This window comes from Labrus mixtus, chromosome 10 (assembly GCF_963584025.1).
Source record: "Labrus mixtus chromosome 10, fLabMix1.1, whole genome shotgun sequence".
In the NCBI taxonomy this organism is placed as follows: Eukaryota; Metazoa; Chordata; class Actinopteri; order Labriformes; family Labridae; genus Labrus; species Labrus mixtus.
In genome coordinates, this window is record NC_083621.1 from 17,343,267 (window position 1) to 17,357,807 (window position 14,541).

Sequence of the window (14,541 nt, forward strand, 5' to 3'; positions counted from 1 at the left end):
TAGCCCCTGATTAAGGTATTCAAATTTATTTAGGTTATTTTTACTTTATGCACATTTTGAGTGTTTAATGTGTTAATGCCTATTTATTTCGTTACAGTTGCTTGTATTGATTAATGTTGATAAATTTCATTATATGTCTATGTTGATCAGATATTTATGATCTACTGTCATGAAACAAACAAAAAACAGTCAAGCTCCCTGAACAATAAATTCTGTCTGTCGTTTTCCAACGTAAAAGAAAGAGGTGACACTGGTTTTGGTTTTTAAAACCAGGCTAAATAAAGTATCTTTTTCTCGTTTACGCTTTTATTGAGAATAATAAAAAATAAACACTTTTTTTCCTTCTAATTCTTATACTGCACTCGTCAACGTTGCGAAACAGTTCTATTTCTAAAAATAAATAATTTATTTTGATATTTTTTTCTCACACCGGATATCCTGTAGTGGCGTTAATCACAGCTACCTTTACTCTAGCAAGCTAGCCAGCCAGCTAGTGGACGTTTCTGGAGGCTTTCACGATACTTTCGGAAATCAGAGGCACAGGTCAAAAGCTGAACTAGTTTGCGCAAGATCTCATTAAACATGACGGTAAGATACAACCCATATTTTAAGTTGAAATTAGCTTTACTGCGAAGTAAAATATCGAGCATTTCCTATGTTCAGTGCTGCGTAGCAACCTAACTAGCTTTGGAAACTTGGTTAAGTTGGCTCATAGACTTAATATTTACAATCTATGCAGCTGTAATAAGCACTATTAGAGACTATGTAACACGAAAATAGATTTTCTCTATTGACTTGTTTAGCAGAACATGAAGTTATCTGTTTTGACTCATGTCATAACTGAAACCTGCTGAGCATGACGTCACAGTTAGAGCAATACTGGTAGTGCTGGTTTTGTGTTTGGCCCAGTGTTTCCAACTTTGATATATCTCTAAACTATATGTGATCTGACCTCACTGGATTTGGTTTTCCTTATCTTTAAACTGCAGCGTAGGTGTTGCAGTCATTACATGATCAAAGTGAAATAAAAGGCAGTCCTCACACTCTTAACATGCACTGGGAACACTGGGAACACTGGGAAGTGACATTAAGATTATGTTGATGACATTGATTGATGTGTCTGTCACAGAAGCACGAGTTTGAGGTTGCTATGACGTGTGAGGGATGCTCAGGAGCGGTTACCAGAGTCCTCAACAAGGTGGAAGGTGAGAGTGACAGGTCGTCTGCATCTCTTTATCTCTATTCTCCTCTGGGTGCTATAGGAAGAGAGAACACAGACCCCCCCAGGTGATCTTCTATTTCCGCCATTCCAAAACGTAATTGAAACTAAATCGAAGTCTTACTTTATTCCAGGAAACACCCTCTTTAATAACGTGACTCTGATCATAAATTAGGACCTAGATGGACGGAGGTTTTCCTCAATATTTTAAAACCAACAAGATTCTGTGCCAAATTGGGGCGATTACAATGCAGTGCAAATAAATAATCCATTCACTAAAATAATAAGTGTAAAGGTTATCTAATTTAATTAAAAAATACAAACGATTTAGTTTTATTGTAAATGATCCCCCTTGTCCTACCTACAGTAGATTCAACTTCTACTAGAAGTCAAACGTTAAGAATCACAATTCTAATTAATTTTGATCCCATTGCAATCCACCATGAATTAATTTAATCAGGTTACATTTATGTCCCTGCATTTTATTTCAATATATTTTCCTTAATATCAATATGCAGGTTAATGAGTTGGATATTAGCAGATCCTACCATTCACTTGTTCTGTGATGTGAGTTCCAATCTTAAACATTCAATTAAACACCTGCGATGAAATTATGAATCATTTTTATTTCAGCACATTGAGTCTATGCTTGTCATATAAAATGTGCTCTATAAATAAACTCGACTTGACTTTGTATCTGTCTAAATTGGGTTGTTCTCACGTTACAAGATTTCTTAACTTTGATACGATTTTAGTCAAAATCAGCGGATTTCAATCCCTGTTCAATTCCACAGAAACAAAAATACAAGTCCAAGAAACTACATTTTTGGCCTTTGCAGTTCTTTTAATTACTGAAAAATAGCAGTCAAACTCCTGCACACTGTCAAAAATTGCATAAATACATTGGCAATGTTTTGGTACTGAAAAGTTGAAGATTTCAGTTAAAATGTGGCTTAAGATTTGTAAAAGCTTTTAAAGGATATTATCAGTCATTAAAATTATGGAGATCGTTTGGTAAAATAAATGGTATTGCTTGAAGAATGTTTTAAAAAGAGCGTACAGCTTTTTTTTTTCCATCTCAAAGATTTAGCTTCAGTGCAGTGTGACAGCTTTTATAGACTTCTTGCATCAGAAGCATCTTGTGATTCCTTTTCTCACAGTGTTGAGTCAGCCAACAGGTCACCTGATGCAGCTGTACTCTCTTTTATAACATTGATTTGTAAGTGACACTTCTGTTTTCTCATGGTCTGTCTGTGATGTTTGTGATGTTACCACAAGAATCCCCCCCACCCCCACCCCCGAGTCAGTTTCTTCATCCACTTAACCTGATACATTTACAATTGAAAAGATACATTTTATTACAGAATTGGAGAAAAACATGTACATGAGCAGCATCTTTAGGGAATCTTGTATTTGACATTGTGTGAGTCAATGTACTTTCATTGAAGTTCATTTTGTCTTGTTTTCTTCTTGATCTTTTCAGGTGTGACGTTCGAGATTGATCTGCCCAAGAAACTGGTTTGGATCGAGTCTGAGAAAGATGTGGAATTTCTTCACAAGACACTGGAGAAATGTGGGAAGGAGGTCAAGTACAACGGCACTAAATGAAGGAATCTGCTTCTCGTACAAGGGGTGAAAATGCTGATAAAACGTTAGTCATGTTAATGATTATTATCTCCGTAACCTTAGCTGTAAACCTGTACCTGTTTTTCTGAACAGCAAAGAGGGGGGATTAGAGGATGTTATGGGAGCAGCTTTTTTTTGTGTTTAGTGACATCTAGCTGTGAGTTTGCAGATTGCAACCGATTCAATAACTGCTCCCGTCATCCACCCTTCCAAGTGTGTAGGATTCTGGTCATCTGTGAACATGTGTGGGTCAGCAATGAGTCATTATTTTAACCCAGTCATCATACCCAGGGTATCTTATGGTTTTCTGTTTTCACTAACCCTAACAAACACTGAGTGGTCAGATGAAGCTGGATAAGTAAATCCAGAGGTTGGGCATGTTCACATAGAAGAGGAAGTGATGGAAGTCTATGACCAGTTATACACATGAAGGCATCGGCAGATCATCGTAGTTAAGAAAGCCAGAGCAAAGGATGATGTTAAAGTATGAAGAAGTTAAACACATCATTCAGACTAAAATCAACACAGCTGCAGCGACAAATGTAGGAAGGACTTGCAGGAATAATATCACTGACTGTGTTAATACGTAAATGTAGGCTTCTATATCATCACTTTACACTGTTAGTGCACAATAGATCTAAATATAATTTATCTTGTTCTGTCCCTTAAATGAATTATTTTCTCATCTGACAGTTTAGGATGAGTACACCTTCAAAAAGTAAACTTAAGTGCTACTGCTTTGTTTAGTCTCTGTTGTAGGATGAAAACAGGAAGTCATACAAGAAAACGCACAGATCATCCAGTCAATTTCAAAAATACTTTATCATCATGACATCAAAACTCTCCTGTGATGTGTGTACAGCTGATCATGGCTGCACTCACACTCCAGAAACGGAGCCGGTGGGGCAGGGTGCACGCCATCCGTCAGAGAAAAAAACTGTTGATGGAACATAGCACGCATGGACTATGTAGAAAATGGCAGTAAGGTCTATGAGTTGGCGCTATACAAATACAGATTGATGGACTGATTGATCTGTCTTTATCTGTAAATCTAAATCCACATGGAGCACATAAGTCCTACAATAACTTGTCTTCTCTCTGTGTCTCCAGGAAATCATTGCTGCTCATATAAAATGAAGAATCATGCTGGAAGTCCTGTACCCCTCATGAAGAGATGGACGGGCCAACAACCCGTCCGTTCCCTCCCCATGCTCGAACGCACAAAATAAAAAAATCGACGCAGATCGTTTCATTTTAGTATAATTTTGCATAGACAGAACTGGCAAACATGTATGGAGAAAGACAACAAAATCCTATCGGTCATGTCGTGAGCTCTTGTTTGTGTGAAAAGTGAAATGAAGAGATGAGAAAGTGATGATGCTGTCTTCTAACACGGTGGTATGGTCTTAATCAATCTACAAGAATTTCCAACACGCCTCTTTTCAGTTTACTACACATACAAGGAGTTTGATTGGGTAAAGGATGTTTTTGAAAGGAAGGCCATTCTAAATCTTATTTCTTATTTCCAGCACTTGTTTTGTTTTACTTTCAGACATCTGTATTTGTTAAGTGTTTGAAGCATTACAATAAGACTCTAATAAATTCCTCAGAATCATTTAAAGTACATTCCCTGATTGTAAAACCTACTTCAGATAACTTAGCTGAACTTGTCTTACAGCTTCCTTTTAGCTTCAACACAGTTTACACTACGGTAATCCACGAGCACCACAGGTCACATTCATCATGTTTAATCGAGATTTACTGACACGTTTCTCTTCACAACGTGATTCTCTTTTGTTACTTCCTCAAACAGATAATCCCTTCTCCTGTACTTTTCTAATTGTCTGTGTGAATATTTGTCGGCACAGAGGAAATAAAATCAGTTTTGCCTCAGTATGTTGCAGCTCATTGTTTCATTGCTTCACTATAAGGACTCATACATTAATTGTATCTTGAAATTTTTAGGTCATCTGTAAGAAAAATCTCTCTACATCACTTTGTACATATTTGTTGCTTCCTGCAGGCAAAATAATCTAATTTATAAGCCCAAAATTTAACACCAAAAAATAATTTTTCCAGTTTCCACAATCCTGTTAGTACATGACGGTGCATGTAATCCAGGCTGAAGAAAAAAGCTCATTCACATTAGCACAACAATAAACAGACTAAACTACATCATTGTTGCATAGTCATCTTGTCACCACATGTCAAACGTCCAGCATATTTCTGGCTACATACAAAAGTGGAGGCATGAGAATGTTAATGTTGCATAATTACTCAGTAATTAGACCACCAGGAGGCGCTGTGAGGTCAAGTAGTCTCTTCTTGAGAGTTGTTCAGTGTTTAAAAAACTCCTTACTGCCTTACTTTTTCAGATGTTTCATGTTTTTTCTTGAAGAGCTGAAAAAAAAATGGATGTAAAGTTTTGCTCAGCATACCTTCTCACACAGTTGTTTGGAATATAACGTGTTTAATAGTGTAGTTTCTCTGATGTTTAGCTCTTTATATAACTGAACAGCCACTGAGTTATGACTCAGAAACACAAGTACCACTGGTGTTTTTTTTCCTCCCAAAAAGAGAAAATGTTTTGTGTAAAAAAGGTAAGAAAACTCATCTACAAGAGTTTAATGTGTCAAATTTAGGACTAAAATCCTCCTGGCAGACACGTCATCATCTGTCATTTATGATGTTTATGATATGATGTTCTAAGTGGGCGGCCCAAGTTTGAGTCCTTCTTTCCTGCATGTCATTCCCCACTCTCTCATCCTGATACTCTGTCCACTGTTTATCAAATAAAAGAAAAAAGATATCTTAAAAATAGCATTGTCATTATATGGAAGCACATAGCATTCACTAGTGACAATAAAGAAATCTGCTGTTTTTCTGAAGTTATGAGATAGTCATCATGGAATAACGAGAATTTTTTTTAGGAAATATTACAAATCTGATCTGTTTTTCTAAATTAAATACTTCACCATCTTTTTCATTTGGAAAAACAAGGATGTTTTTTCTTTCCATCTTACAAAAACCCAAGCAGCGGAACTATCCTTTTTTTTGTTTAAACAGTTCTGAGTTTGAAGATAACCAAAGAACAAAAAATGAATAGCTTATAATCTTCATTAAATAATGAGATCAAGGATTTTGTAGTCACTGTAGAGGGTAAAGACTCCCTCTCTGGCCTCCTCGGACTGAAACAGCCACTGAGGCAAACAGAGACTCATTGTGTTCAGCACAAACTGCACAGATAACAGGGCTGTCAGCACAGTCACCAAATTCATCATATTACCCTCCCACACACACAAACACACGCTGCCTCTCTTCAGTTCATCTCACTGTTTAACTGTACAAATACACAGAATGTGTCTTTTATTTAGTGCAAAAAACAAAGAACATAAAGTGGACGATATTGAGTTATAGTACTCCTACTGTCAGGGGACTTACATTAGATCAAATAAACAGTAACAAAAAAAATAACCAGAGCAATAAATACAAGAAGTGTTAAACTGGAGGAGAAAAGAAAATGTCCTTTACGTTGTAAAGAATTGAAGACAGTGGCAGTATAAACAACTTAAGTCCTGTGAGTGATAATGTAATGCATTGCATCTGTTTAAGATACTTAACATTAATGTGATGTTAAGTTTTCATATCCTGTTTGGGACATTTTTTTTTTTTTTACAGTGACAATAACCACCTCAAGCAGGCAAACTTTACTTTGCAGTCGAGGACGTTTTCTGTCATTTGTACGCTACATTTAATGGTAACCAAAGTAATGGTACTTACAAATACTGTTCTTTAAAGTTTGTAGCAACTTATTTGTGGAAGGCCCTTTGCAACAACAAGCTTATTTAATTTTACAGAACTTGTCTGACCTGCACAGAGCTCTGACCTCGACCTAATCCAACATCTTTGGGATGAACAGAAAAAACCCAGTCTGTATCTACATCAGTGTCCGATCACATGTGACTTAAAGGAAGAAAATCCCTGCAGCTACGTTACAACATCTGTATGGTGAAAAGTCTTAAAGCCAAGTTACAAGTTACTTTCCAGATTTAGTCAAGCTGCGGGCTTTGCCAAACAGATCCGTCTAACACCTGAAGCGGCGTCCTGCTTCCCCTCGTGTCAGTCTCTCTGTGCTTGCCCACTGAAGGCCAACAGTTCGGTGAGAGAGGCGCTGCCCACCTTCCGCTGGTCACTTGTTGTCTTAAATTTAAGTTTCCAATTAAACAAACCTACTATCCATGGTTTATTTTCCAAACAGTTTATCGTTACCGTTGTCTTTGTGTGGATGATTATGACATAACGATGGAGAAAAGTGGCGCTGCTAGCTCTGTTAGCATGATGCTTTGAGCAGTGAGTCGGATTGTCGCAATACACAATGAATGGGGGCAAATTTAAGTGACGTATGTCGATCGAAATGTGAGCAGCCATGTCCACACAGTCCTTAGAAATGATCCGAGTCTTCAAATCTTAATATTTGAAGTCAGGTTTCCAGAGCGTTCAAATTTTGAGTTCATTTTGGCGGCAGCTAAATAGCCATGGTTTTGGATTTGCATGTCAAGATGTTTTGATGTCCGCATATTTTGACCATACAAAGGAGATTATGATTGCAGCCATTCTTACATATTCCAGACTCAGTTTGTCAGATTTGGCTCAACGTTCCTCAGCTGTATTAGGCTTGGCTGCACTAATGCTAGCATATAAGCATATTAACACGCTGAAATAGCCCTAACACACACACATTCACACACTCTGTCCTCAGCTGACCAGTGACAGGTAATGTGTGTGTGTGTGTGTGTGTGTGTGTGTGCGTGTGTGTGTGTGTGTGTTTGTGTCCCATGGGTGGGGGGAGGGTGAGTTAGGGGTACAGTCAGGGTTGTCAGATCCTGTCCAGTGTGCCAAAACAAACACACACCCATCACCAGGGGGTTACCGGCAGTCGGGGGGGGGGGGGGGGGGGGGAGCGGTTTGACTGACGAGAGCAAACAGTCAGCTGACCCTGCGGCTTCACGTCTCTCTGGGAGTCTCGCTGTATATTCCCTCTATGTTTGGTGAAAATGTATCGTCCCGTTCCGGGTGGAAATTCATGGAGGCGTTTCGCCAGTAATTCACATAAAAGAAACATTATCATGTTAATGACTAGACAGGTTTGAGGTGAACTTTTTTGTATACCTTTGCATGAATGAAAAATGAGAATATTTGCCTTCATATCAATGCTTTGTGTAGTTTGACAGAATCACAATATCAACAAAAGAGAGGATAAGAACATACTGGAACAGAAAACCTAATGCAGCCGTTTCATTACATGCACAGAGATCCCACCGGTTGCATGCATAGCATACAGTCTTTGGTCATGCACTGATTGCAGGGAATAAACAGAAACACTCCCCTCCATTCACTGGCTGTACATTGTCTTTATCCTGCTTCAATCTCACATCAGCTCACTGGGACTTCACAGAGAAAATTCTTCTAGGCTGTCAGGAAAAATGTTCGGTAATGTCTTGGCTGTTTGTTTTCAAGCATGCAGCTCACCCTGAAAATGTTTTTTTCAGGAGTTTTGAACAAATATGAAAAGCACTATTTGTCTCAGTTTCTAGATAACTGCACATACAAATGGGTCTAACACAAATGGTTTACCATGACATTTTGCCTCCTTTTTTTCATCAAAATGTTAGCATCATGTTAGCATGTTCATGACTCTTAGTAAAGGTGTTCATGATTTAGCAGTTTCTTCATACCGATTGTTTTCTCCAAAATACTTTTTATGTTGCATGATTCTGCAATTCCCAGTGGGTCAACTATAACAGAAACTCATCTGAATTCATTACACTCCGTGACCTGATGCGATTGATAAGTTTAAGATATCAAAACAGGTGGAATTTAACAAACAAACATTTGCGTGTAGGAGAGGAGATTAGATGTCCATCAAAGATCGGCTCACACAACGACAAACCAGGCTTCATACCCCTAAATGAGTGATTGTACCACAGTTGTGCAGGGACTTGAGGGCGCTGCTGCTACTCTTACATCAGACCTGGCAGCGGCACCTGGCGAGGACAACGTTGAGACATGTTCAAGAAAAACAACAACACAAAGCCATGTGGAATTCGTTGTCGCCCAGTTCAGCTGCCTTGTTTCTGCACGTACAAGTGCGATTCCAGTTTTGATTTGAATTCCAAAAAATTGAAAGAGTCCCTGGATCTGGATCAGATAGTTTAGCCCAGATAAATAAGTGCAATAACAAGCACAGATAAGGCTGGAATGTGATATGGATCAGAAGTTCTGCACGGTTTTGTCTTCATTCTACATGCACCTGCAAAGATGCATGTCATGTACACAAAGGTAAACACACCCAGCCACGGCACAGGAAGGAGCCTGAAACAGATCAAATAATAGATTAAAGTTGACATGAAAAGACCATGTACATGCTCAGGCATGCAAAATAAATAAAAATGTACTGTATGTGGTTCAAAGAGTGGAGGTTGAATTTGCAGACTCTTTCCCGGTAACCAAGAGGACACTGGAGTCAGCCTGTGCCAGCCAAAGATACAGAGCAGGAAATATTATTACAGTAATAAGTAGAACCTGTAATGTCAAGTTTGGCCATGGGGCCCATATTGCAGGGTCATTACGGATGAGTACTTTGTCTGCCTAATGGTGTGAATGGGATCCCCTTTTCTTGGAAGTCTAAAGATAATTTCTGTTCTGTGCACACTGGACTTCAACATTGTGACGTTTAACATTCTGTTGGCATTTAGCTGCAGTCCTACAGATAGCACGAGTTTCCCATAAAGCCGACGTGCCGCTTCTGAGGAGAATTAAAGCTTGATAGCAATTATTTTCTGAACATGATAAAACATGTATAAACCTGCGAAAGAAGGCGGGGGGAAGGAGCAGATTTCCTATCTGCTGAGGTTGTAGAAAGGAATGAAAAAAAAATCGAAAGCTCTCAAAGATCCAAACAGAAGCCAGAAGTGTCATAATTCTTTACAGATGACATGAACGCAGTTTGTTGCAACCTCTTAAAGCAGAACTTGTAACACCAGAAGCAAATGTTAGCCAAAGGTTACATGTGTGAGTGAGGTGCTCATGGATGTAAAGTCAGATTCAAGTGATCTAAACCACTACTTGATTTAAGTCAGTTTGAAGATGGGAAGCTTGTTGGGTTGTGTTGATTGTCAATTGTTTGCATCCTGGTGACTATTTGATTTTGTTGGGACTTATATGGGACTAAGGATTAAAAAATGGTATTAGTTTTAGAACTTTTGATCTACTGCAATGTGCAAGTACATTTTTTATTTTTGTGTCATTGTACAATACATGCCATTTACCTCACCTAAACCTTAGAGCTGCTTATTATAGGCCGCATTGGAGCATAAAGGGCCTCACTTTGTTCAGTTGCTTTGTCCCTTAAAGTTACATTTAACATCATGCAGTCTTAACACACATTTTTTGAGGAAATTTAAAATATAGTTGACAGGTTTTTTTTAGCTAATTTGAAGTGACGTTTCTTCTGCCACCTCCTCGCCTCGTCTGAAAATGTTTTCTGTCCAACAGGAAGTGAATGTGTTCTCAGTTTAATGAGACGAAGCAGAAATAAAGCTCTGTCCTCTGTCCATCCACAAGTCAGCTTAGAAACACATTTTTTTATGTTGAGAATCGAAAGCACTTTAACTTCTTACTGCACGGCCTGCAAGTCAGAGCCTCTGTGTGTGTGTCCATGTGTGTACGTGTCTGTCTGTGTGTGTGTGTGTGTGTGTGTGTGTGTGTGTGTGTGTGTGTGTGTGTGTGTGTGTGAATGTGTGTGGTTAGAAGATTAAAGCCAGATACAGTAAGAAAAAAAAAAACCTGTGTGCATACTCTGATGAGGGAACACTGTGTCCTAGCTGCTGCAGTGTAGCTCCCTGGTTTACACGTCACCAAACTGTGCAGCTGCAGACGTCTGCTGCTTTGACTCAGAGTTTCATCAAGTTTGAACTCAAAAGAAAAGTCTTCTTCCACGCCCTCTGACAGAATTATGTTTCATATTTAACGCTCCTGTGAGCATGTTATTTGACAAAGTGACATTCTTACTGATGTCTCTTATTAGAGTATTTTTTTTTCATGCCTGAAATCTCTACAGGAGGGTAGGTTTCAAAGGAAGTGATCAGTTGCACTCAGCAATATATTCTTACACAAGATAACAATTTGTATGCTCAAGATAATAAAAAAAATCACCTTTTCGGGACTTCAGGTGCTCTGTACAGATTAAGCACATACACATTTTCAACCATATACTATTGAGAGGATTTAAGATAACGTCTGTGGATCATTCCTGTATTTGTGCTTTCATCTAATTGTATCTGAGGACAATGAAATCAAAATAACATACGTCAATAGCATGTTGTCATTATGACTTACACTTGAACAGGTTTAGTCTGACCATATTTGTTTGTAACTTTACATTTCCCCCCCCAGATAATTATATGTGTGTTTATTGTGGCTCATTGTGGACACCCATATGGTGACTTTACAAATCCCGACAAACCGTTGACTTGAAGCACTACCGTGCAGGCTCTGAACTCATCCTCTGTCCTTGTGTAATTACAGCCTGTAACCTTCCATCATGGTTTGTCTCTGTGTGGAGGCTCAGCCAGACTGTTTTCAGGAACGACTAAATCACAGGCTTCCCTCGAACGCACAAACACTTCGCTCTATCACGTTTAAGACTCTCAGCGGAAGAAGAAGTATGATTGAACAATTCATTTTCAGAAGTGTACAGACCCATATGCACTGGTTAATTATATTCATGCGATGTATATACATGTATTTACTCCTGTGCATTTACTTACGGTGCTCATAGCATTGTTGGAAGGGCAATTGGCAGAATCAGGTATCACCTACCTGTGCTTACATCGTTTACATTTACCTGTAGTTTATTACCACTGCTACTCTTCATTATGTAAGAGTTCAAGTGTGGCCTGGTTAAAGAAACATTTAGTTTGTATAACTGAACTGTAACAAGACTCTTAGTAAGGTGGCACATAACTGTCTTTGATAAATTGTAAGCAGCAAGTAGCAGCTGGAGATTTTTAATCATCTTATCATGTATCATGATGTCGCTATCTCACTGGTCAGAAACCAGTGAGTATATTATCTTATAGTTTAACCAATTTGATTTGTATTAAGACTGGACAGTGCAACTCCTCAAAAATCATTTTGGAGGTGAAGAGAGATAGAAGAGGAGATAAAAGAACAGAAAAAAGAGAGTAAGTGCCCAGTGGCTTCTTCTGAATAACAAGAGAGTGAAGGCGCCAGATTAAAGTAAATGATTGAGTGATTAAGTAAATCACTTCTGTTTGAAAGGCACTGAGAGGGAATCATGCAGTAAAAAAATAACTTTTATTTGGCCCTCATGATGTGTTTTCTTGAGTTTCATTCTTGGGACCCTGTGAAGTTTTCTAGTTAAATGTTATTTCTGTTTGGTCGACCAATGAGAGGCGATGTAGTCAAAAACATGTCATTTACACCTACACCAGTGTGTTCATATAAAGAAAACACCCTAAAAAAGACTACACTTTGTTTATGATGTGTTTGTTCTCCTGCTCCTGTTGTTTGTTGAGCAGGAGAATAAGGAGGAGGAGGAGAAGAAGGAGGAGAAGGAGGACGAGGACGAGGAGGATGAGGAGAAGGAGAAGGAGGACGAGGAGGATGAGGAGAAGGAGAAGGAGGACGAGGAGGATGAGGAGGAGGAGGAGGAGGAGGAGAAGGAGGAGGAGAAGGAGAATGAGGATGAGGAGGATGAGGAGAAGGAGAAGGAGGACGAGGAGGATGAGGACGAGGAGGAGGAGGGGGAGGAGGATGATGAGGAGGCCGGCTGTGACTTAATGCTAAACATGTATCAGAGTGAAAAAGCTTGCTGTGCCTGAGCGTACAGTAGCAATCATTTTAAGTGCCGGTGTGTCTTTATAGAGGAAATAGTGGTTGAAAAAAAGCAGCTTTGATGTTTGTTATTGGGTTTAAATATTCTGGGTCGCCTGCTGCCTTCAGGTACAACCCCTGAATACCTGTACACCTCGTTCCCTCATTTACTCGGAGAGACTCGTACTGTGAGAGTTTATTGCATGTTTTATTCAAAAAGCAGAGAGGGATATATGAAATGAAACAGTTCAGTGGAGAAAATATGACAAACTGAAATTATCATTCAAAATATTTAGTTTTTTTTTAAGGCTTACCCAGCGTTCAGTTTTTATATATTTACATTGGAAGAGCAAATTGAACTTGTGATCTGTAATCATCTTTTGATCACACTGAAAATGAAAGGAGATGTTTCAGTGAATGCAGATTAGTGACTCTGCAGCTGTGACCAGCTGATATTTTTTCAAGATTATTTTGAGGTGTTTTTCTGCGACTGTTTGATATGTTAACTTCAGAGAGACGACTTGGGGACGGAGCGGAAAAAGCGGGGGGTGACATGCACCAAATAGCGACAGGACCAGGAGTCAAACCTGTTACCAGGGCAACAAGGACTAGAGCCTCTGTACACCAGTGCCCCACCAACTAATATTTAACAAAAGAATGTGTAGCTAAACTTAAAATTAATTAATAAGATGACAAAATATTTTTCAAACCGAGATGAAAGCAGGTTAAGCCATATCAAATTGAACCAAACAAATTGTGATAACTGGAGCAACTTAATGACATGTGCATCTAATCTGTTTTTTTTTACACTAGTATGACCAGGAGGATTGACACGGACCCTTCCAACTTTCATAAGTAGCCTAAATCAGATACTGGTCTGAGCTGATTTTGTGTCACTTGAGAACAGTTGTATTTTGTAAAATCCAAATATATTTTGGATGGAACTTGTGTACCTGAATCCATCGACTTCTGCCTCAACCTCCACATCCACCTGTGTGCAAAAAAATAGTAATTACTGTATAAAAAGCCAAAGTTTTTGACATTTTTTATCTTTTTCCCCCTGTCCTAGTCTTTCTAGGCATCTACTTACAAATTGGCTTGCTTCCACTTTGCATTATCTTGTTAATGAAACCTCAAACACTGACCCCAAACACTGACCCTTTTGTTTGTTTGACAGCTATTTGTCCTCTTGTGCAGGTCGGTATAGTTTTTTTTCCCCATTAGAGTCTCTCTCTCTCTCCTTTTTTTGATTTTATAAGTTACAGAGAACAATTTCTGTTAACAATACCCAAATAAAATGTATATCTATAATGTTTCTGTGTAGGCTTAGCTTGAACTGTGTGAGGTAATTGAAGTGAAATCACAGAGGTATTTTGGTCTTGCAGATCTCAACATGGTCAAACCTGCAGAAGAATAATTAAGCAGACATAATTACAGCTCTTCACCTCATCATCTCTGTCAGACATGTTCACTTAATTACAGAGAGACAACTGCCACGTACACATAGCGAGAGAGAGAGAGAGAGAGAGAGAGAGAGAGAGAGAGACAGGGGTGAGTCAGAGAGAAGTGGGTGAGAGAAAGAAAGAACAAAATGTGAGAGAAGAGGGGAGAAATAAAAGACAGAAAAGGAGACAGACTAAGTAAGGGTGAGAGAGAATAAGTGTTGTGGGAGGAGGAAAGGGAGAGTCTCACTGTTTAATGACACCTCCTCCCTCTTCTCCTCCTTCTCTTCTCTCCATCACCGGCTGGACTGTGGCTTCCAGGCAGAATGGAAAACGCCACGTTGCATCCCAGACTTT

General features: G+C 38.9%; 1 protein-coding gene across 2 annotated transcripts; it reads left to right on the forward strand.

The window, feature by feature from the left end:
- The first annotated feature begins 429 nt into the window (after positions 1-429).
- atox1 (antioxidant 1 copper chaperone) lies at positions 430-4,738 on the forward strand. Of its 2 annotated transcripts, XM_061048570.1 has the most exons (4): positions 430-588; positions 1,130-1,205; positions 2,703-2,870; positions 3,956-4,738. In XM_061048570.1, the coding sequence occupies exons 1-3, from the start codon at positions 583-585 to the stop codon at positions 2,825-2,827; spliced, it is 207 nt and encodes a 68-aa protein (XP_060904553.1). In that variant the 5' UTR covers positions 430-582; the 3' UTR covers positions 2,828-2,870; positions 3,956-4,738. The 2 variants fall into 2 exon arrangements, with proteins under 2 accessions (XP_060904553.1, XP_060904552.1); XM_061048569.1 differs by lacking the exon at positions 430-588 and having other exon boundaries at positions 1,115-1,205.
- Positions 4,739-14,541: the final 9,803 nt, after the last annotated feature.